This window comes from Salmo trutta, chromosome 4 (assembly GCF_901001165.1).
Source record: "Salmo trutta chromosome 4, fSalTru1.1, whole genome shotgun sequence".
Taxonomy (NCBI): Eukaryota; Metazoa; Chordata; class Actinopteri; order Salmoniformes; family Salmonidae; genus Salmo; species Salmo trutta.
The window spans coordinates 29,985,554-30,010,727 of NC_042960.1; the positions used below are offsets into that span (position 1 = coordinate 29,985,554).

Below are 25,174 nucleotides of genomic sequence, written 5' to 3' on the forward strand. Positions count from 1 at the left end.
TAATTAGTGTCCTGCATTGCGCTGGTTCCCAACACATTGAGCTAAAAGAGAGATATAACCCTCTGCATGAGAACCAATTACACTATATCCGCATCACCCCTCTATCTACAGACAAAGCTGGCTTTAAACCATTCTGGCATTGTTTGAATCTTGTGTGACCCTCATTCCATCCAACCAACCAATTGCAAGTAAACATGTGGAAAGAGAAAGAAAGTAGAGCGTATCTATCCAAGCCTCAGGTGGTAAATACAGGTATTATCAGCTGCTGTGTGCCTGTGGAAATACACCACTTATCTCTGTTTACAATCACTCCCTCAGTCTCCGCTTCAAAGAGACACAGCCTTGTGAGAGCTGATTACAGGAATATCAGACCTGATGATGATGACTTTCCTGCCTGGGCATGATCAGAATCACACACTTCTTCTGGAGAACTGAGGGACGTATAGAAAGAGGAGACGGGGGTTTGAAGATGTCATTATACTGTACATACACAAAAAGATTGGGGGGAAACGTCCCCAGCTTACTGCTCAGTTAATAACGGGTCCTTGGAGAAGGAAAAAATAGTATGCATGCACACATGTGCACTCATCACACTCGCAAACACACAAACACACACACACACACACACACACACACACACACACACACACACACACACACACACACACACACACACACACACACACACACACAGTGAACCGACATACTAAAGCAGGAAAAAGGCAATGAAGGGAAATTCAAAGAGTAGGGAGAAAATGTCTACTCCCCTATTACAACCATGCTGTGAATGAGAACCATGGCAGATGAGAAGATAGAGAGCAGAAAAGGCTCGGCAGCAGCAAAACACTGACCTTCAAACTAAGTTAGAGGCTGTAGTGCAACAAAACACCTTCTGCCATGATGCATCGTCTGTGTTTATACTTTTCCGCTCCCCTACAGAAATTACACTGACTCGACAGAACTATAACTGCCATAGCATGGGAGCTTTGAGCTCTCTACTTAGGCAACAAGTCTCCTGAATACAGTACATACAGTATAAACAAGCTATCGGTTATGGTGCATACCAAAAGGAATGGGATTTCAGAAACACCAAAGAAACAAAAGTTCAGGCTCCCAGCCGTGATCTGTAGAGCTGGCATAGCTTCCATGGTTTTTTTACACAATATTCTGGAATATCGGAATACTTTCCCCCTCACTTCCTCTTGTCACAGTTTTAGAGACTCAAACTAATATTTTGAAGATGACATGAATAAAGCCAGAAGTACATGGTGATATAAGATGTGCTTTGAAAGGGTGGGAGGTAAAAGGGGTAAGGCTGAGGAATGAGGCTCAAAGGTAGACAAGAAACATCACAGCAACTGTGGCAACATTATTATTATTATTTTTAAATTTAACCTTTATTTAACTAGGCAAGTCAGTTAAGAACAAATTCTTATTTACAATGACAACCTACCATGGCAAAACCCAGATGATGCTGGGCCAATTGTGCACCACCATATGGGACTCCCAATACGTCCGGATGTGATGCAGCCTGGATTCAAACCAGGTACTGCAGTGATACCTCTTGCACTGAGATGCAGTGTCTTAGACCACTATGCCACTCGGGAGCCCAACATAGCTTTGTCGTTCCATGAAAATAGTACCTTTTGCGTCCCTTTGATATTTTAAGTAGAACTTGTACACCAGTATGGAATTTTAAAAGCCTGTTATATTACATGAAGTGCCCTTGAATAGAGACAACATGGCAAACTCAAATCTGATTTGTAATATGAATAAACACTGTGCACCCTCTGTGACTTTTAGAAAGATTTACTTAACCTCAACATTTCTCCAAGTTTTTTCCATCATTGTACAGACCTAGTTATTTTGTTGCTTGACAAAGTCATTTCTGAAGACAATTATTTATTTATTTCGTGTGATTAGTGATTCATTTATGTCTGTCCCTCATTTTAAGGTTAACCCTGTTACATGAACTGAACTCTCATTTTAATATTGTGAAATTATTTAAATATTTTTTTCAAAATAAACTTTTCCTACATTTTTCTGGTGTTATGTTGCGGAAAACTGAGTGGGTCGAGCATAACACATCAACCCTGTTACCCATAGATAGACAGGCTAGACATGTTTTAACAATATACATTTTTTTCAAGCTTGCATTCCCTGTTTCACACAACAAGCTTCCATTCCCCCTATCATAAGGGGATTTGGGGCTGATTTAAGATGAAATCTTCAACCCTGTCACTTTATTTGGCACGTACAGTGCCTTGCAAAAGCATTCACCCCCTTGGCATTTTTCATATTTTGTGGCATTTCATGTAATGGACATACATAAAATAGTCCAAATTGGTGAAGTGAAATTAAAAAAATAAATAAAGAGTGGTGCGTGCATATGTATTCACCCCATTTGCTATCAAGCCCCTAAATAAGATCTGGTGCAACCAATTACCTTCAGAAGTCACATAATTAGTTAAATAAAGTCCACCTGTGTGCAATCTAAGTGTCACATGATCTCAGTATATATACACTTGTTCTGAAAGGCCCCAGAGTCTGCAACAACACTAAGCAAGAGGCACCACCAAGCAAGCGGCACCATGAAGACCAAGGAGCTCTCCAAACAGGTCAGGGACAAAGTTGTGGAGAAGTACAGATTAGTAATCCCATGGAGCACCATTAAATCTATTATAAAAAAATTGAAAGAATATGGCACCACAACAAACCTGCCAAGAGAGGGCTGCCCACCAAAATTCACAGACCAGGCAAGGAGGGCATTAATCAGAGAGGCAACAAAGAGACCAAAGATAACCCTGAAGGAACTGCAAAGCTCCACAGCGGAGATTGGAGTATCTGTCTATATGACCACTTTAAGCCGTACACTCCACAGAGTTGGGCTTTACGGAAGACTCTCCAGAAAAAAAGCCATTGCTTAAAGAAAAAATAAGCAAACATGTTTGGTGTTCGCCAAAAGGCATGTGGGAGACTCCCCAAACATATAGAAGAAGGTACTCTGGTCAGATGAGACTAAAATTTAGCTTTTTGGCCATCAAGGGAAATGCTATGTCTGGCGCAAACCCAACAACTTTCATCACCCCGAGAACCCCATCCCCAGAATGAAGCATGGTGGTGGCAGCATCATGCTGTGGGGATGTTTTTCATCAGCAGGGACTGGGAAACTGGTCAGAATTGAAGGAATGATGGATGGCGCTAAATACAGGGAAATTCTTGAGGGAAACCTGTTTCAGTCTTCCAGAGATTTGAGACTGGGACGGAAGTTCACCTTCCAGCAGGACAATGACACTGAGCATACTGCTAAAGCAACACTCGAGTGGTTTATGGGGAAACATGTAAATGTCTTGGAATGGCCTAGTCAAAGCCCAGACCTCAATCAATTGAGAATCTGTGGTATGACTTACAGATTGGTGTACACCAGCGGAACCCATCCAACTTGAAGGAGCTGGAGCAATTTTGCCTTGAAGAATGGGCAAAAATCCCAGTGGCTAGATGTGCCAAGCTTATAGAGACATACCCCAAGATACTTGCAGCTGTAATTGCTGCAAAAGGTGGCTCTACAAAGTATTGACTTGGGGGGGTGAATCGTTATGCACGCTCAGGTTCAGTTTTTTTGTCTTATTTCTTGTTTGTTTCACAATAAAACATATTTTGCATCTTCAAAGTGGTAGGCATGTTGTGTAAATCAAATGATACAAACCCCCCCAAAAATATATTTTAATTCCAGGTTGTAAGGCAACAAAATAGAAAAAATGCCAAGGGGGGTGAATACTTTCGCAAGCCACTGTAATAGGCACTCTTAATAGGCACTTACTATAGTCATTTTTTTCATTTAACCTCTTGAGATGGGAAAATATGCTTTTTATTAAGTTTAACCTGCACTTTGACTGAATGTTAAAATTGTGAAATCAAACTTTATATATTTTTTGGGGGTGGGGGGTTACACTTCTCAAAAGGCACCGAATTGGTGGAAGAGCCCAACTGTCTGAGCCCTATTTGCAGAGGCATCATTCATCCTTCCATTCAGTGGATCTCACTCTGTCTTTTTGTGAGAGCAGAGCATGACCATTTCCATGGGAAGATGAAAGGGGACAGGAGATGAGGGATCCAAGAAGAAGTGTTTAACCTTGAGGGCACGAATCAGGCAGACAGAGGTAAACTGCTGGCACAGGAGAATCATGACCTAGTTTAACAATCTGATGATGTACCTATACCTGAATACCAGGAATGCTTCAAAGACCAGGGCTTCTTCTCTCCCTCGTTCTTCTCTTCCTTTCCATCTGTAAAATGACAGTCAAAATGCCCCTCTCTCCACCCATTAGTTTGGTTAGAAGTCAATACTACTGCAGATCCAGATAATAGCACTAGTGTCCATTCATTCCCCAGGTAACAGCCTCTCTCCCCGGGCTTGAGTGGGGCTGAGAGTAGCCCTGGCCTTACCCTGGCTCCAGAGGTACATCAGTTTTAACAGCCCAGGCAATTAGCTAGCTCCTTATCCTGCTAATGGAAGAAGAAGTGACCATACAACTCCACACTCTCCTATCTCTGCTATCCCCAGCCTAGCCACACGCTTGGCCTGTCTGACTGTCTGGTGGTGGATTGCTAATGTATGTGTCAAAAGGGCAATCTGCAGTTCAAATAATAATAAAGTGGGCACCCTGCCACTGTTTTGGTACACAGTTGAGGACTGGGGCTGGAGGAAATGTAACCACTCTTAAATTCATAGCCAGAGCTATGGATGCAAGGACTGACCACCCATGAGATTAAATTGATTTAACCATGTTTTGATGCTGTACAGTGTTGGTTTACCCACTTCAGACTAAAAAACATTTATATTTTGGGTTCTGATGGGGTACGACAATTGAACTAAGTTCTTCAGACAGTCATAAGTTATATATTCTTCCAGCATCAATGGGTACAGTGGTTCGTCCTTTAAAAGTTCTATGGCACGTTATTTAAGTGCCAACCACTGGTACCATTAATGCTATGAGAAGCATTTGATAGCCTTCAAAAGTGACTGTACTAGAGAATTTAAAAAAAAATTGTAAGAACATAGTATATGGGACTGATTTTAAGAAATGTTGCTTAATTAATTTGATTCATATTATGGTGTTTCTATTCCAAGAAAAACAAAAAACCCTCTGGGTTTCCGTTAGGTTGGAACGGAAAATATGGCGTACAACGTGACGGTTGAGAGTAGGCTACAGTACTTGGCTATTTAGATAAAGAATCCCAGTGTTGTGCGGGCAACGGGAGACCGGGGTTCAATTCCCCAACGGGGAGGAAGGAGTAGGCTGTCCGTGTAAATAAGAATTTGTTCTAAACTGACTTGCTTAGTTATATAAAGGTTACACTAAGAACATAACATTTCTAATTGCAGTCTAACCAATACCCAAATGGAGATTCAGTGAAAATAAAAAAATCTCGTTGATTTATCAAGACCAGTCCCCATGCTTGTCTCAGAGCAGAGCAAAACAGTGATAAAATAGTTGTAGGCTATTGCTTCAAATCCTATTGCTTCTAACTTCAATATGCTCTTTAAATAAATAAGACCTACACCACTTTTAACATCACATTACTCAACACTAGTGAGGCTCATGTTGCCTACGGTTGGCACAGGTCTCTATAGCAATGCATTTTGCATTGTGATGCAGTGACTTAGACAGATGCACCACTGGGGAGGCCCCATCCACAAAGTTTCAAAATAGAGAAAGGTGTTGGTAAAGGTATATTGTCCTGCTAATAGCCCATAATGGGCTACTATAATACTGTACATGGGGTCCAGGTCAGGTAACAACAGCTTTAATAAGTAATACTGAAGTCGTGCACAATTATCAGTTTCTATTTAGGTTTAAGTCGCCTATTAATTGTCAGTTGGAGACACAGTAGGACCCAAAAGCATAATCAGTGCTCTAACTCCCCCTTACGCTGGTCTGGAGCAAAGAAGTGGTGACGCAGGGTAACGTACTAAACCCCAAATTACCTCTAAGTACCGCAGCATAATCGCAAAACTTTTAGTGGAACAACCACTGTATATAACATTAATATAAAAGTCAAAAAATGGATGTTCCAAACTCAGATTCTCTTTTGATCCATTCCCATTTAGGAAAAGTGAAATGACTTTCCATTGATCACCTAATAAATTAACTGTGTATAGCTGTGCCAAGGGGAAATAGGTCCTAGAAGCGAAGCAGGTGCCATCCAACTGGGTTGTTGGACTCGGTAAGATGATGAGTGAGGGGGAAAAGAGGACCGATGGGCCTCACTCTGTGGAAATATGAAGAAATGGGCCAGGCGGCACACCTTGGCTTGAAATACACAACATTTCCTGTTGGACAAGAATCTATTTCACCAGCCAGGCAGTCAGTGTAAATGGGACATCAAAGTTAGTTGCAGCATTTAGTCGCTGTGTTTATCTTCACCGAAAATGACAGTTTTGAGACAAATAAACTGTTAAATTATCTTTACGTGTTCCTCAAATTGCATGAATTAAACTAACCAAACGGCTGTGAGAAGAGAATATATATATATCTCGAGGAGTCTTCATAGGGCATGTAAAATGCACAGACGAGTGTAGGACATAAAAATGAGGGCATAAATGCGTGTCATTTTATAGGGGCTCATAAATAGCAAGACGAAGAGGATACTGAGAGAAAGCAGGTTTCGGCTGGATGGGGGATTTTTTTCTCCCTTCTTTTAAACATAAAACCTCATCCCAAGCCACTGCGCACACAGATCCAAGAGCGTACAGATTTACAGTCCAAGTCTCTCCCTTGTGTTTATAATCTTCATGGAAAATGGAGAGGTGGCTGGAAAGCCACAATAGCAGCAGAAAGGTCCCGAAACAGCACACAAAGGAAGAGTGTTTCATCTGCTTTTGGCATGGTGCTGGGGTCCAGGTTTAGATGGTAACATGTGTCTATTCATACACACAAAATAATAGGCGGCCATCTTTGATACACACGGGAGGTAAGGGTAAGGATGCCAACTCTACTGGGGAGGCATGTGTTTCAGAATCGTTCCAGAGTGTAATTGAGTGCCAAACACCTCCATTAAAACAGAGATGTCACGAGATCAAGATAGATGCTACACAGACAGAGGCTGCTGCTCACCGCCTGCATTTCAACTGAATTGTGAAATAACACACAGGTTACGTGGCGGCTGGAAACAGGTTCACAACTAGTTTTCTTTTGGGAGGGAAAACAAAACAGCCATTTTGCAAGGACATCTGTTTTTATTGTTGACAAGTAAGTTCACCTGCATGGATGTTGGATCCAGCTAAGCAATACCAAGGCCAATCAGTCATCCAGTAAAATGACTTTACTGGCAGTGCTTGGTTATACTCCCACCTGCCTGTCTACCTCCCTAGCTCTGAAGTGCATTTCTCTCCCTCTCACCATCACTGCTCAGCCACTGTAGCTAAACGTGTCTCTCTCTCTTTATAACTGCATATACACATCATAATGGCCCATTAAGAACAGACAGATACCAGGGTTCTCACACTCAGCTCTCACAGATGCTAAGTTCCATTAGTGTGCAACATTCATTCCAATTTAGAACTACAATATCACCTAGTCGTATTGGTCGTTATCAATAAAACGTCACAATAAGATGCAGAGCGTACAATTTGCCTGCTGGAGGGGCAAGTAGACCCCAGCTCCGCTAAAACCACTGAAAACTGCGTGCCGTTTTCAAGGGATCGTTAAATAAATGTTATAACTATTTGGTTGTAATATCATCACCTCTTGATAATGATCTATACATGAACCCAGTAGATGAAACCAAACAGGAATAGAGCATTAGAACACTGGAACACCAGAACACTATAATAATAGTCTTCATTCCCAGCTAGTCTCTGAGGAGGATCTCTGCCTGGGCTGTAGGCCTAGTTATCCTTTTGTTTTATTCATGCCTGTTTGGCACATTATTTGGAACAGCCATGTAGATTTGTATTACCTGATCTCCCAATCGGACTGCAGCACTATTCATCACTTTAACACACACAACCCTGGTAATGGACTTTCAAAACCGAAGTGAAAAATCTAAAGCTACACAAATAAACCTCGAATACTACAGAGATTAGGTACATTAACATAATGCCTTTGCTATTGTCGTTGTTATTTGGAAAGCTTGTGGATCTGCCCAGTGGTTTTTTTTATGGCTCCAAAGCTGATTGTGTAAATATGGTGATATTGCAATGGTCATCATAACAAGTACATACCTATATCATTTTTACAATATGAGTGTAACAACATTTTAGACATTATTGGGAATTCATTCTCCATTCATTTCTCTGAAATACTTTTTATTTGTACGTAGAGTAAAGTAAAATACCTTATCACACCATGATGACACTGACAATAGTAATGGTGATGTTATATATCCTTTTAATACTGAGCCACACTATCTGATGTGAGTCCTGTGAATAGACTATGTGGCAGTAGTTTGTTAAGAGATGCTAATTGGTGCTGATCTCAGGATCGTGCTTTGAACGTAGAAAGTAGAAACGTGTCAGACAGACCCACTTTGCTTTCTTCGACAACAACAACACTGGTGAACTTACATTTTCTTGCTATGCAACTACTGCGTAAAAAAAAGTGCCGTGTAAAATGTGTAGAATGTACATGTAACAAAAAAGAAAAAGCTGTAAAAACAAATATATTTTTTGTTCTCCAAAGATGGGGGACAAGAAAAAACTCAAACTAAAAACAATTGGTGAAGCAGAGCAGGGTGTGTGAGCCAGATGAGTGTTCTGCCAGAGTCTCAAGACACACACACAAACCCCTCCACCCCTCCACATTGAGTACACATATTTCAAAAATGAGCAACACACCCCTTCCAACAAGAGATGAATATGATCCATAGAAAAGGAGAACACAGACCTTATAAAGCCGTGAAAACTCTTCACAAATCAGAATATAGGCTTTAGTGCAGAAGTGAACTCTTCATATACCTTCGAAACAAGAAATAAGAGATAAAAAGAGAAGGAGCGAGAAAGCCCTGGTGTTAAATGAAAAAAACATTGTCTACCTGGGGGAAAGAGAGATGAGTATAATGGGCCTAAAAAGTTATGGGAAAACTCCTCTTGGCCTCTTCATCTTGACATAAAAAAATAAATACATTAGGCCAAGTTTTTTTTTTCTTAAATGTAACCTTTATTTAACTAGGCAAGTCAGTTAAGAACAAATTCTTATTTACAATGACGGCCTATCAAGGAACAGTGGGTTAACTGCCTTGTTCAGGGGCAGAACGACCGATTTTTGCCTTGTCAGCTCAGGGATTCGATCCAGCAACTGTGCTCATTTTGCCAGTGCTGCAGCATCGATCCCAGTGACTAAACCCCATCAGCCTGCTGCTGCTATTGATCACATGGAGAGGGGGGAGATAGACACGGACAGTTATATAGAAAGACATTTAGAGAGAAGTGGAGAGAAACAGAGGCAGCTATTGAGGAAGACAGGCAGGGGAAGGAGAAGGGAGTAAGGAGGCTGACATTTTAAACATTAAGTAGAGTGCCTTCAGAAAGTACTCACACCCCTTGGCTTTTTTTCACATTTTGTTATGTTATAGCCTGATTTTAAAATTGATTACATTGAGATTTTTGTCACTGGCCTACACACAATACCCCATGATGTCAAAGTGGAATTATGTTTTTAGAAATGTTTAAAAATGTATAAAAGATTTGTCTATGAGTATTCAACCCCTTTGTTATGGCAAGCTTAAATTAGTTCAGGAATAAAAATGTGCTTAACAAGTCACATAATAAGTTGCATGGACTGATTTTTTTATGAATACCTCATCTCTGTACCCCACACATACAATTATCTGTAAGGTCCCTCAGTCGAGCAGTGAATTTCAAACGCAGATTCAACCACAAAGACCATGGAGGTTTTCCAATGCCTCACAAAGAAGGGCACCTATTGGTAGATGGGTAAAAATAACAAATCAGACATTTAATATACCTTTGTGCATGGTGAAGTTATTAATTACCCTTTGGATGGTGTATCAATACACCCACTACAAAGATACATGCGTCCTTCTTAAATAAGTTGCCGGATAGGAAGGAAACCGCTCAGGGATTTTACCATGAGGCCAATGGTGACTTTAAAATAATTACAGTTTGATGGCTGTGACAGGAGAAAACTGAGGATGGATCAACAACATTGTAATACTCCACAATACTAACCTAATTGACAGAATGAAAATAAGGAAGCCTGTACAGAATAAAAATATTCCAAAACATGTATCCTGTTTGCAATAAGGCACTAAAGTAAAACTGCAAAACAATGTGGCAAAGAAATTAACTATATGTCCTGAATACAAAGCGCTATGTTGTGGGACAAATTCATGGTGGTGGCTGCATCATGTTATGGGTATGCTGTCATTGTCAAAGACTAGGGAGTTTTTTGGGATAAAAATAAACGGAATAGAGCTTAGCACAGGCAAAATCCTAGAGGAAAACCTGGTTCAGTCTGCTTTCCAACAGACACAAGGAGACAAATTCACGTTTCAGCAGGACAATAACCTAAAATAATACAATACAAATATACACTGGAGTTGCTTACCAAGATGACACTGAATGTTCTTGAGTGGCCTAGTTAAAATTTTGACTTAAATCGGCTTGAAAATCTATGGAAAGTTTTGAAAATGGATGGCTAGCAATGATCAACAACCAACTAGACAGAGCTTGAAGAATAAAACATTTAAAAATGAATAATGTGCAAATATTGTACAATCCAGGTGTGCAAAGCTCTTAGAGACTTACCCAGAAAGACTCCCAGCTGTAATCCCTGCCAAAGGTGATCATAACATGTATTGACTAAGGGGGAATACTTATGTAATTAAGATACAGTATATTAGTGTTATATTTGTAATATATTTTTTACAAACGTTTGAATTTTTCTTACAATTTGACATTAGAGTATTTTATGCAGATCATTGACAAAATATTTCAATTAAATCCATTTGAATCCATTTTATAACACAACAAAATGTGGGAAAAGTCCAAGGGCGTGAAGACTTTCTGAAGTCAAGGTATATTAGAAAAAAGTTTTGTTATTACATTTTTTTTTTTTTAAATGTTATACAAAAATAACAAGTGCAAGTATTATTGGTATTATAAGCTATTTTACATTACTATTAACAATGCAAATTGTTTATAATAATTAGAAGAAGAAGAAGAAGAATTTGTTGCATTTACTACTAAAATTGACTAAATGTGACCGGCAAGATATTTTATGTTAAAGAAATTTTGCGACTCCGGGAAATGGTGGTCCTAATATTGTTTAGAGTAATAGGCATTTCAACTGTTGCATTTACTGATAGAACTGACTCTAAATTTGTCCACCAAGATATTTTATGCTAAAAATTCATTTGGTGGTCCTCGGAACGGAAACTGTTGGGAACCGCTGCTTTAGACAGTGAGGTCTGTTTTGTGTGTGTGGTGTGTGTGTGTGTGTGTGTCAGGGGAATGTTTAGATGAACCAGAGGGTGATGGGGTGTTCTGTATGTGTGGCCAGACCTCATTCCAGGTCAACTCAAAAATGTCTGAAGGTTAAACTTATATAGAAAACAACACACGCACACAAAGTCAAAGAACATTAATAACACACTTCATAAAGATTCTCAGGTTAGCAGGTGGAAGTTACTGGTTCCTGGGCAAGTCTGGTTCCTGTCTAATAGCTTCCTCCAACAACTTAAAATGAAACATCCCTTTATATGCAGATCTCTCTGTGTCTGAGTGTGCTTATCTCCACCAGGCAGTGTGTGGTATATGCTTACCCCATTACCTTCACAATGAACCCTGATTAGTCTGCCTGGCTCCTCTCCTCCTCTCCTCTACACCTGCAAGTAATGATCATACAGCCAACAGGGATTCATCAACCACTGTCATAATTGCAGTGCAGTGGTTGTATTTATCTTGCTAGCGAACTCACTAACTTACAGTACCAGTCAAAAGTTTGGACACACCTACTCATTCAAGGTTTTTTCTTTATTTTTGCTATTTTCTACATTGTAGAATAATAGTGAAGACATCAAATATATGAAATAGCACATATGGAATCATGTATTAACCAAAAAAGCGTTAAACAAATCAAAATAGATGTTATATTTGAGATTCTTTGAAGTAGCCAGCCTTTGTCTTGATGACAGCTTTGCACACTCTTGGCATTCTCTCAACCAGCTTCATGAGGAATGCTTTTCCAACAGTCTTGAAGGAGTTCCCACATATGCTGAGCACTTGTTGGCTGCTTTTCCTTCACTTTGGGGTCCAACTCATCCCAAACCATCTCAATTGGGTTGAAGTCGGGTGATTGTGGAGGCCAGGTCATCTGATGCAGCACTCCATCACTCTCCTCCTTGGTCAAATAGCCCTTACACGGCCTGGGTATTTGTCCTGTTGAAAAACAAATGATAGTCCCACCAAGCGCAAACCAGGGGATGTTGTATCACTGCAGAATGCTGTGGTAGCAGGGGAGTCCCGAGTGGTCTAAGGCACTGCTTTGCAGTGCAAGCTGTTCCACTAGAGATTCTGGGTTCGAGTCCAGGCTCTGTCACAGCCGGCCGCAACCGGGAGACTCATGGGGCGGTGCACAATTGGCCCAGCGTCATCCGGGCTAGGGGAGGGTTTGGCCGGCAGGGATGTCCTTCTCCCATCGCACACTAGCGACTCCTGTGGCAAGCCGGGCACAGTGCACGCTGACACGGTTGCTAGGTGTACAATGTTTTCTCTGACACATTGGTGTGGCTGGCTTCCGGGTTAAGTGGAAATTGTGTCAAGAAGCAGTGCGGCTTGGTTGGGTTGTGTTTCGGAGGACGCACGGCTCTCAACTTTCGCCTCTCCCGTGTCCGTACGGGAGTTGCAGCGATGAGACTGTAACTACCAATTGGATACCACAAAATGGGGTAGAAAAAGGGGTCAAAAATAAATAAATAAAGAATTCTGTGGTAGCCATGCTAAGTTTGCCTTGAACTTTAAATAAATCACTGACAGTGTCACCAGTAAAGCACCCCCACACGATCACACCACACATGCAGAAATCATCCGTTCACGGCGGTTGGAACCAAATATCTCAAATTTGGACACATCAGACCACAGGACCGATTTCCAATGGTCTAATTTTCATTGCTCGTGCAAGTCAAGCAAGTCTCTTCTTGTTATTGGTGTCCTTTGGTAGTGGTTTCTTTGCAGCAATTCGACTATGAAGGCCTGATTCACGCAGTCTCCTCTGAACAGTTGATGTTAAGATGTTTCTGTTACTTGAACTTTGTGAAGCCTTTATTTGGCCTGCAATTTCTGAGGCTGATAATGCTAATGAACTTATCATCTGCAGCAGAAGTAACTCTGGTTCTTACTTTCCTGTGGCAGTCCTCATGAGAGCCAGTTTCATCATAGTGCTTGATGGTTTTTACGACTGCACTTGAAGAAACTTTCAAAGTTCTTTACATTTTTTGAATTGACTGACCTTCATGTCTTAAAGTATTGATGGACTGTCGTTTCTCTTTGCTTATTTGAGCTGTTCTTGCCATAATTTGGACTTGGTCTTTTACCAAATAGGGCTATCTTCTGTATACCAACCCTACCTTGTCACAACACACCTAATTGGCTGAAATGCATTAAGAAGGAAAGAAATTCCACAAATTAACTTTTAACAAGGTTAATTGAAATGCATTCCAGGTGACTACCTCCTGAAGCTGGCTGAGGGAAAGCCAAGAGTGTGCAAAGCAGTCATCAAGGCAAAGGGTATGCTACTTTGAAGAATCTCAAACATAACACCTACTTTGATTTGTTTCACTTTTTTGGTTTCTACATGATTACATGTGTTATTTCGTAGTGTTGATGTCTTCACTATTAACTACAATGTAGAAAATAGTAAAAATAAAGAAAAACCCTGGAATGAGTAGGTGTGTCCAAACTTTTGACTGGTACTGTACAACACCCAAATGGGATGGCTAGTTGTCAAGCTCGAGCATGAGCTGGTGAGATAGATAGGAGGACTTTGCTAATCGCTATGTCAGCATATCAGTTTCAGTTTCACACCTGATTTTAATTGACTGTGACTGGAGGCGTGAGAATTGGCTGCTTTTGTATGTTCAAGAAGGAAACGGGGAATGAGTGAAGGAACACGGTCGTGAAATTAATAATTCAGAGACCGCTAATCTTGTTATCTGTAATTCTTTGAGCGCCCCATAATTCCATCAAAGAATGTGCCTCATCACCAGGACTCTAGAACTTAATCCATTCTTATTCCACTTCTCTCCCTCCCAAGCACATCGAAGGAAGGGAGAGTGTTTTGGAACACCAAGTACTGTACTGTACCGTACACTTCAGATTTGTGAACCTTCTTATGCCTGCTTGTCAACACTACGCAGGTTTCACTGACCCAGGTTTATTCGACAAAAGCAATGTTGCAAAAAACAACAGCATTGTGACGTGTAATGGAAACATTTTAATGTATTTGACAGGGCTGGATTTCAAACTTTCTTAATTGCGACAAATTATGTTTTTTATAAATCATGATTGATTAATCATTTTGAAAGTTTGTGGGGCACGTTATGTCATCAAGTAACTATAAAGCTCCACTCAACATTTAATTCTAAATGCCTACTTCTTGCTAAATCTATTTTTCATGCCTGAATTGCTTCGCCTTGCTTTTCTAGTTGGCTGGGTGCAAGTTTCACCATTCAGTTACTTCAGATCTACAGGAGTGCAAGTTTCACCATAGCACGGACCGTGGCAATATGTTAGCTCATGAAATTATTTGAAAATATTAGTAAATTCTTGCATTCTATCCATGCTGGCTTTTGCGGGCTACCTGAGACAAGAAACAGACAGTTTGGAGGGTATACATGCTATTGCTAATTTATGAATGCGCAATTTGCCTATATGGATAATGGAAACACATTTTTATACGACAGGTTTTGGTGTGATGTCATTACGTCCAGCTGTTTTTATCAGTTCAATGGAAACACACCGTAGCAGGCAATTGTCGCATCTATTTTCTATGAACACTTTCTAAATGTCAACAAAAATCACTGGACAAGTTAATGGAAACTTAAACAGTGATAGAAGTGTTGTTTGGGCACTACGACTCCCTCTGCAAACTAAGCCCTCCGTGTTCCTCTAGCAAACCTCTGCGCTCCATAGTACACAGTGTCCAGCATACGTAATGCGCCACAGGGGCATACACGTACAAGATATCACCATAATCAATTACAGGCACAAATGTAGCGGAAACATGCCTCTTTCTTGCTTCAAAAGAAAAACATGACTTATTACGAAAATTTGAGCCTAAGCTTTTTCATAAGACCTTCGATGTGGGGTTTAAAGGTGAGACACTCATCTAGCAAGAAACCCAAGTACTTGTAAGTTTCTACTCTTTCTATTTGCTTGTCCTGCATAGTGACTATACGTGGAAGAGTCTGAGGTTTTATCTTAGATTTCAGGAAAACCATCAACCATTTGTCTTTTCAGCATTTAAAAGCAAATTCAGCTGACAGAGCTGAGTCTGGACAACAGTAAAAGCAGACTGGAGTTCTTCACAGACCTTCAATAAATAACTGTGTCATCCGCATAAAAATGTTAACTAGCATTCGACATATTTCTACCAACATTATTAATATAGATAGTAAACAGCAGTGTTCCAAGAACAGAGCCCTGTGGCACCCCCTTCTGGACAGTTAACATATCAGATGAATTGCCATCAAACTGGGCACACTGAGTTCTATCTGACAGGTAGTGTTTGAACCATGAGACTGCCTGATCAGATAATATAACCAGTGACAAAAGCCCAAAGACCAAAACTGCTGCAGCTCGATATCTCACGCATCCCATTCAGTCCCGGCAGATTCTTCGGTCTACACGCAGAATCTGCCCTCGGGAGATTACACTACACTGCACTAGCCCACACCACACAACACCACACTACAGCAATCCTAACAGGCCAAACACACTGAGCTAAAACAGAGCACCCCCAGCCCTGTAAAAAAAGCCTGACAAATAGAAGATAAGCGTTGCATTTTCTTGCTCACATGGAGTCAGGATACAGTTAGACCAGAGCTTGTCCTCTTTGTGAGGAGTGTTGCGTTTGCTCATCTGGATGCTGAATAAAACATCCAAACAAATCCAGCTGCCTGCGAGTCATGATACGTATACTCAGACACACATTCACACTCAGACAAGCCTAATCTTTCTCAAAAACACATACACAACATCTTCGCAAACACAAATGCCACTGTATATTCATTTCAGCAGAACCAACACCTGAGTTTGGTTAGGGACTACTTCAGTGAGAAAAACATTGCGACACAATTACGCTAACGCAGGTTAGCATCTTTGAGGCAGGATGTGCCTCTGGAGCACATTGGAACATATTGGAGCATACAGAGGCTGTTTCACAACATGTTCACTTCTCAGGACTCAAGTCTGGTGGAAGTGCAAAAATACTGTTTTATCTTTTTCTGCAGTAAAGCTGTAACACATGTGGCAGACAGGAGGCCCAATTCGCACTTTGGTCCATGGGGACTCATATTATAACAGGGTCGTTCCAATTGATTTCAATCACATTTTCACAGCACCCCTTTTGATTTGAACTCAACTTTCCATACATACAGTTGAAGTCGGAAGTTTACATACACTTAGGTTGGAGTCATTAAAACTCATTTTTCAACCACTCCACAAATTTCTTGTCAACAAACTATAGTTTTGGCAAGTCAGTTAGGACATCTACTTTGTGCATGACACAAGTAATTTTTCCAACAATTGTTTACAGACAGATGATTTCACTGCATGACAATTCCAGTGGGTCAGAAGTTTACATACACTAAGTTGACTGTGACTTTAAACAGCTTGGAAAATTCCAGAAAATTATGTCATGGCTTTAGAAGCTTCTGATAGGCTAATTGACATCATTTGAGTCAATTGGAGGTGTACCTGTGGATGTATTTCAAGGCCTACCTTCAAACTCAGTGCCTCTTTGCTTGACATCATGGGAAAATCAAAATAAATCAGCCAAGTCCTCAGAAAAAAAACAGTAGACCTCCACAAGTCTGGTTCATCCTTGGGAGCAATTTCCAAACGCCTGAAAGTACCACATTCAATAGTACGCAAGTATAAACACCATGGGACCACGTAGCCGTCATGCCGCTCGGGAAGGAGACGTGTTCTGTCTCCTAGAGATTAATGTACTTTGGTAAAATGCAAATCAATACAAGAACAACAGCAAAGGATGCTGGAGAAACAGGTACAAAAGTATCTATATCTACAGTAAAACGAGTCCTATATCGACACAACCTGAAAGGCCGCTCAGCAAGGAAGAAGCCACTGCTCCAAAACCGCCATAAAAAAAGCCAGACTACGGTTTGCAACTGCACATGGGGACAAAGATCACACTTTTTGGAGAAATGTCCTCTGGTCTGATGAAACAAAAATAGAACTGTTAGGCCATAATGACCATTGTTATGTTTGGAGGAAAAAGGGGGAGGCTTGCAAGCTGAAGAAAAACCATCCCAACCATGAAAAACGGGGCAGTTGTGAGGGTGCTTTGCTGCAGGAGGGACTGGTGCACTTCACAAAATAGATGGCAGGAAAATATTGTGGATATATTGGAGCAACATCTCAAGACATCAGTCAGGAAGTTAAAGCTTGGTCGCAAATGGGTCTTCCAAATGACAATGACCCCAAGCATACTTCCAAAGTTTTGGCAAAACGGCTTAAGGACAACAAAGTCAAGGTATTGGAGTGGCCATCACAAAGCCCTGACCTCAATCCCATAGAAACTTTGTGGGCAGAACTGAAAAACTGTGTGCGAGCAAGGAGGCCTACAAACCTGACTCAGTTACACCAGTTCTGTCAGGAGGAATGGGCCAACATTCACCCAACTTATTGTGGGAAGCTTGTGGAAGGCTACCCTAAACATTTGACCAAAGTTAAACAATTTAAAGGCAACGCTACCAAATACTAATTGAGTGTATGTAAACTTCTGACCCACTGGGAATGTGATGAAAGAAATAAAAACTGAAATAAATCATTCTCTCTACTATTATTCTGACATTTCACATTCTTAAAATAAAGTGGTGATCCTAACTGACCTAAAACAGGGAATGTTTACTAGGATTAAATTCCAGGAATTGTGAAAAACTGAGTTTAAACGTATTTGGCTAAGGTGTATGTAAACTTCCGACTTCAACTGTATTTGGTAGAAAATTCTCTGTGCTACACCAAACAGTACCTATCCTATAACAGCTAATGGAGCATCACATTAGCCCATTAAAATATTCTAGCTAAATTCAGTACAGTAGAGAATACTACAGTAGAGTATATTACATTATACTGTACTCTCGTGTGTTCTACTGTACTGAACTCTACCATACTGAACTATACTCTACTCTACTTTTCTTTACTGTACTGTATTGTACTCTACTGTACTGTACTGTACTGCAACTGTGATTTAGTAAAAGAGTGACGCATTTTAATAACTTAATAGATCATTAAAAAAATTTAACAGTGAACTTTCATAATCCTCCCACCTCATGAGGGAGAGAAACTACAAAATATCTTAAAGATATAATAATAATAATATTTCTTGAACTTATAGAAGGCAAATAATTTCTGCAAAACTAAATAGAAATGTTGATATTAGTTGGCAGGGGCCTTTACTTCAACATTATTGTGTTAATGTGTATTGATGTATGGGCTCCCAAGTGGTGCAGCAGTCTAAGGCATTGCATCTCAGTGCAAGAGGCATCACTACAGTACCTGGTTTGAATCCAGGCTGCATCACATCCGGCCGTGACTGGGAGTCCCATAGGGTGGCGCACAATTGTCATCCGGTTTTGGCCGGGGTAGGCTGTCATTGTAAATAAGAATCTGTTCTTAACTGACTTGCCTAGTTAAATAAAGGTTACATTTAAAAAATGTTTTGAATGTATTTCTAATACCGTAAGACTTTTGCTAGTAGGTCTCACAAGCATTTTTCTACACTCGCATAACATCTGCTAACCATGTGTATGTGACCAATAAAATTTGATTTGATTTTGAACTCCCATTTCCATCTCTGTGAGGGCATTTCAATTGAAAAGGAAACATGAGGACCAACATGTGAAGTTCATACATAAAAGCATATCAAATTGGATGTCAAATGAAAGCTAAGAGTCTATTTTCTAGAGAAATTACGTCAGATACATTTTTCAACCATTTTCCTTAAATATGAGGCAAAAGTAAAGGTTTTGATTTCTGGATCAACAGATGGAAAAGGGGTCTTAGAAAACATCTACCAGAGAAAGTCTTAAACAGTATCAGAAATAAATCAAAACACAAAGTTGATGTAAAGACCCATGCCAATTAATCTCAACACTTACTGTATATTTAGTTTTGGAGAAATTGTTTACCTTCTGTAAATTTAAGAAATATTGCCTTGTGCCTTGAATACCGTTAGCAAAAACCCACATACTGTATCTTTAATATACTTTCTAATTTCTCTCCCTCATGAGGGAGGATTATGACAGTTCACAGAAGTAACAAGTAATGGTAGACCTACCAATTAGTTGTAGTGATTTTTCTGATATCAATTTTGTTCATTAATTATTAAGTGATTACAACTCGTACCAATCAAATCTGTAATGGAATTACTGCAACTGAATTGGCTACAATGGAAAATCATAATGATCACAAACCCCAGTTGGGTCACCTGCTACAGTACTTCCACTGGCAAATGTTTTATTTTTTTAAATGCATGAAATGAAATGTATGAAATGTATGCATTCACTACTGTAAGTGGCTCTGGATAAGAGCGTCTGCTAAATGACTAAAATGTAAATGTAATGTTCAGCAACCCCTCCTCTCTCTCCCTCTCACTCTCCAGTTTATGTCCCCTCTACCAGGTCCTATTGACACCTACCCATGAGTGCCCTCTCTTTTAATTTACTGTAATCAGCAGCCTCACCTACTTAGCACCGACCGACTGACGCCGGACCTCGATGGACATTGGAAAGTTGTTGAAAGTTGGTCAGTCCACTCTGGCCTTGATGTTAACATCCACAGATGGACCAGATTGGACCAAATCTGAACCTATCATAGACATATGTTTCACACGTTTGGATAACACAGTATACTACAGTACAGTACAGTGAGTAGAGCACAGCAGAGCACAGTACAGTAATATACAGTGAGTAGAGCACAGTAGAGTACAGTCCAATACTATACAGTAGTACTGTACAGTACAGTAAAGAAAACTATAGTACAGTATATTTTAATGTACTCTACTGAACTCTATTCCGCTGTGTAGTATTGTACTGCATTGTACTCTACTGTGCTATGCTGCGTTGTGATGTCCAAACATGAGGAAAAAGTACATTCATATCCAGAATTATGCATTTTTTTGTAGGGCAGATCAGGGACCCATGATGTAATTCCATCACCGTAATTCTGTTACCTGGTGTAAATCCACTTCACTTACTGTAGTTCAATAACCAAAATAGATTTTTTCAAACTCAAGTTCCATCTCATAGCTAACACCCCATTATTTCTGCAGACAAAATGTGGTCGCATAAAAACCTGAGAGATTTTACAGTAATTCCTTTACCAATGTTTGTATCTGCAGTTTTTGTAAAAATGTCCTGTGGAAATTGTTAAAAACAGTCCTTGTGCATAGAGTTGTATGATTTGTTGAACTTTGAAACCAATGGTTTTTGTTTGGCATACATTTAATGTAAAAAAGAACTGAGTCAAAGCGTAGTTCTGTTAATGTGGAATTGCCCATGACCAGAAATCAAAGTCTTTGCCTATTTGTAATTTCTAGGATGTAAAATGGTTGAAAAATATATATATGCCTTAATTTCTCAAAAATATAGGCTGTTAGCTTTCATTTGACACAAAATTTGATATACTCCTATAAACTTCACATGTTGGTGCTCATGGGTTCTTTTACATGGAAATGACTTCTTGCAAAATGGGTCAACTTTATGCACCTCTATCTCCTGAATGTTTTGGTATTCAGGTCCAAAAAGTCCCTGTCTGACCACTTCTACCATGGGCAAACATGTATGGATGATTTTGTTCAAATCAAAAGGGGTTCCGTCAGAAAGTGATTGAAATCATATGGAACAACCCTGCTGTGTCTCAATTGATGGTGGGCACAACACATACACTTCAGATTATGTAAATGAGGGTTTAACCAACAACATATGCACACACAAAAAAATGCTGGAGTCTATATGTTTTTTTATAATTGACGTTAGAGGTAAGTAAAATTATAATAACCAAGAAATTATTAAATAGTTTGACAACCCTGTTTGTAAGCTTTTTCATGATGTCAAACTCAACCTTTAATATTTTCCAGTGATGAAGACATGGATGTCTCATGTTATGATTGGGTATGCAAAACGGGTCAACTTTGAGCACCTCCAACAACAAAAAGATGCTTTCTGACCACTTCTACCGTGGGAAAATCTGTATGGAAAGTTATGTTCAAATCAAAAGGGGTGCGGTCAAAAAGTGATTGAAATCAAATGGAATGACCCAACAGACAGGCTGCCATTCAGTCAGTGTTACTGTACACCTCTGGTCCAGCATCAGAATAAAACCCTAGCGGAATAGATTACCAGACCAACAGTAAAGCAAAGCACCATTAAATTGCATTCATTTAACAGTTCATAACAGATAGCTCAAACATTTACCAGTCTCCATGTTTCTGAATGGAGTGGTCTTGGCATGCCCTAGCCCCAGTCCCAACACTCACCTCCTGCTGCAGTGGCCCCTGGAGGCTGGGGCCCGGGCCCGACGCTGCTCTGTGTTCCCCCAGGGGTTGGGGGTACGGGCCTGGGCCAGGGCTTGGCCACAGGCAGCCCCTGCCTCACCACCCCTGCATACTCCACAAACGTCCCAGGAAAGTCGCCCTTCTCCTTGGTCCGCTCGTTGGTGCCGTGCAGCCATCCCTTGGGGCTGCGCTCGTCCCCTTCCTGGTAGTCCTTTAGGGAGGCTTTCAGGACCGTCAGGACGTCCCCCGGCTGGAGGCTGATGTCATCACCACGTTCACGTTTGTACTCGAAGAGCGCACGGTACTGGAAGCTGCTGTCAGAGGCTGTCATGGCCACAGTCACAGACTCATAGATAGGTCCTCAGGCAGGCTCCAACAGATCTCCTGTGCCACTCACTCACGTCTGCTGTTTTTACTTTGCAAACTTCAATCCAATGCCTCAGCGAGGCCTAATACTTTAGCAGTCCCCTCTGTAGTCTAGTAATTTAGAAGCCCTTGGGTTGAAGAGAAGATCAAAGAGTCAACATTGGAAGGATCCCTTCAGCATCAGGGTGAGAAACTGCACCATACACTGAGAAGAAACCAGACAGTCTTCCTTGGTTAGGTCCACCTCTAAAGCTCCACCCCTCTGTCTGTCTAATAGTGTCAGCACGATGAACACACAACACGCGAATCTGGTTCCCTCCTGTACCTGAATAATATTAATCCACTGCAGAGTTGACAGGCCGAGGCATCCAGTCCAGCATACTCTCAGCCAGCCCTCTCTCTCCCAGCCAGCCCTACCTGGAAACGTCATCAAAGTTACATGATCATTAGACTCATTATTATGACATTAAATATGTTGATATAATGATCAAACATGTAGTACTATTATCATTATGTCATTATTTGAATCACTATTGTAGGAAGCAATATAAGGATGATTTATAGTAAAACTAATACAGAATGTAGGCCTACAGATATAAGAAAAATCGAACATTATTTAAATATATAGATTCCATAGTATCTGGCTAATATTGTACATTACATTACATATTACAATATAAAATGAAGACATGGAAACATATCACTTACAAAACGTGACTTGGCGAATAGGAACTTCAGAGCAGCATGCTGAAACTCGAGAGGTAGCCTAAAAATGCTGAATAAACTTGCCTCTCTTTCGATGCTCTTGCCTTCTATCCGTGCCTTCTATTCGTTATCCAATTTGTGCGACTTGTTTATTAAAATACAGAATATAAAAGCAGACGTCCATATGGTCCGATATAATGACGCTTGCCTGGTCCAGACCTCGAGCCAGACCTAGGGAGTAGAACAGCGCGTGCTGATGTCAGAGACCACACCCCCGGCGTCTGCAAATTATTCTAGTAGAGAATGCACATTACTGCAGTAGACAATATGCTACATGACCTGGTTTAATGCTCATAATATAAACCCTAATTATTATTGTTTTTACCGTTACCGTTGTAGTCTACTCACGTGCGCAATGAGTAGAGGGTTCAAATCGAGACGGGCGGTCAGTGTAGCAGCTAGGCTAGGATAGTATTTCATGGAGCTCCGTCAGAATGATGATACATTATTTAACACTTGTTTTACCTGAACTGCGCACCTCTTGAAAAAAATATAAATCTCACATGAATTGCATTTAGAGGGGAAATAATGATGATATTGCGGATGGTATGGCAGCAGTGCAGCTAATTTCTTCCCAGTAGGACCGTTATCTAACCGTTCCATTGCCAGGGGAAATCTGCTACGTCATGGGTGCACATTTTCAGTTTCTGTGTAGTTTATTTGTGAACATAATTTGTGTGGAAGAAAGTTTTACACAATGTCAGCAACAGGCAGCAGCCACTAGTTAAGATTCCGCTCACTGATAGACGAGTTTATCAAATCATCAGATCAAACTGAAGGAGATTTAAAAAACAAAAACAGGAGCCACCAGAAGGCTAACTGCACCCCACCACTTGTTGAGGAGGGCAAGCCCAGCCAGGTAGCATAATTAAAAGAGCAGGTAGATATGGGGCCTCATTTATAAACGTTGTGTATAGAATATACCAGAAAACTTTTGTGTGCCAGTTTTCCCTCAAAAGTTTGCATTTTGTGACCTGGGCCTTTATTGTGCCATTTCTGAAAAGAATACATACGCACGTTTCCCCTTATAAATCAGTCCTGTCATAAAACTGCAGTGTGAACAAGCATTATGGCAGTTTCTAAAAGAGTGAGCAATGGAAAATTTGATCACATTTCTCTAGAGGTGTGGGCGGAATAAGAGTAGATTCCTATGTCTAATTATTCCAAAAATAAAACACATAGATTTTCATTCTTCTCACTAATTGCAAATGGCTGTATCTTGTTATTGTGTTTGATGAATAAGAGTGTCATCATATCCCCTATTTGCATAAAATATGTACTTGCCTGCTTGCAAAACAATACTTCAACCACTAGAAATTCTGCGCATGCATGGTCTAAAGTTTGCATGGAGGAAAAACATTCTCATGCCAAGTTACGTTTCTATGAATGCCAACTTTAGACCAATCCCAGGCTGTGTCATTACCGGCCGTGACCGGGAGTCCCATAGGGCGGCGTACAATTGGCCGGGGGGACTTTACTTGGCTCATCGCGCTCTAGCGACTCCTTGTGGCAGGCCGGGCGCCTGCAGGCTGACCATGGTCGTCAGTTGAACGGTGTTTACTCCGACACATTGGTGCAGCTGGCTTCCTGGTTAAGGGGGGGGGGGGGGGGATGTTAAGAAGCGAGGTTTGGCGGGTCATGTTTCGGAGGACTTAACCTGAGCCTCTCCTGAGCCTGTTGGGGGGTTGCAGCGATGAGACAAAATCATAATCACGAAATTGGGAGAAATAGGGGGTAAAAGAAAATGAAATCAATTATAAATTGGAGAAATTCATATAGAAATATTGAAAGCATTTATTGAGAAACTAAAAGGTGTGCAACATGAAAATATTGTCCCATTTACATTGTGTAATTTATTGACGGTCCCTAACTAGCCCCACAGATAGGCTATCCAAAGTCAAACCAACCCCGGTTTGCACAAATGTTGCACTTTCCCTCTGCCCAAGGTTAGAAATTCCTACCGCCAGTGGGTGAGCAGCATTTGCCGTTGAAGATGTGATTTACATCTTCGGCGGGTAATCCCTTTTCAGAGGACCGCTTTAAGCCCTTAGCAGGCCACTTTTGCATTTCAGGCGGGTTGCCTCAACTCAGAGGACCGCTATAAGCCCTCTGCAAGCAATCTAGCCATAAGTTAATTTGAAAACAAGAGAAAGGAATTTCTCTAATCTCAATAAGTTTTGATATTATTAAATGTGTTACACTTTTTTTCTTGACTTTTAAGTAAATACTTAAATTCATGTGTAAAACCATGTGCTATTCAATTGTAACTCAATGTTCTTTCT

The 25,174-nt window shown here is 40.6% G+C and overlaps 1 protein-coding gene across 1 annotated transcript in view; it reads right to left on the reverse strand.

Annotated features, from left to right (window-relative positions):
• The window catches only part of LOC115192204 (phosphatidylinositol 3-kinase regulatory subunit gamma), a 326,582-nt gene extending 303,499 nt beyond the window's left edge, over nucleotides 1-23,083 (reverse strand). Inside the window, exons 1-2 of the mRNA XM_029750441.1 lie at nucleotides 22,836-23,083; nucleotides 21,744-22,544 (exon numbers count right to left, since the gene is read on the reverse strand). Of these exons, the coding sequence (XP_029606301.1) occupies nucleotides 21,744-22,092 (349 nt within the window). The 5' untranslated portion in view covers nucleotides 22,093-22,544; nucleotides 22,836-23,083. The remainder of the gene's footprint in view (nucleotides 1-21,743; nucleotides 22,545-22,835) is intronic.
• Nucleotides 23,084-25,174: the final 2,091 nt, after the last annotated feature.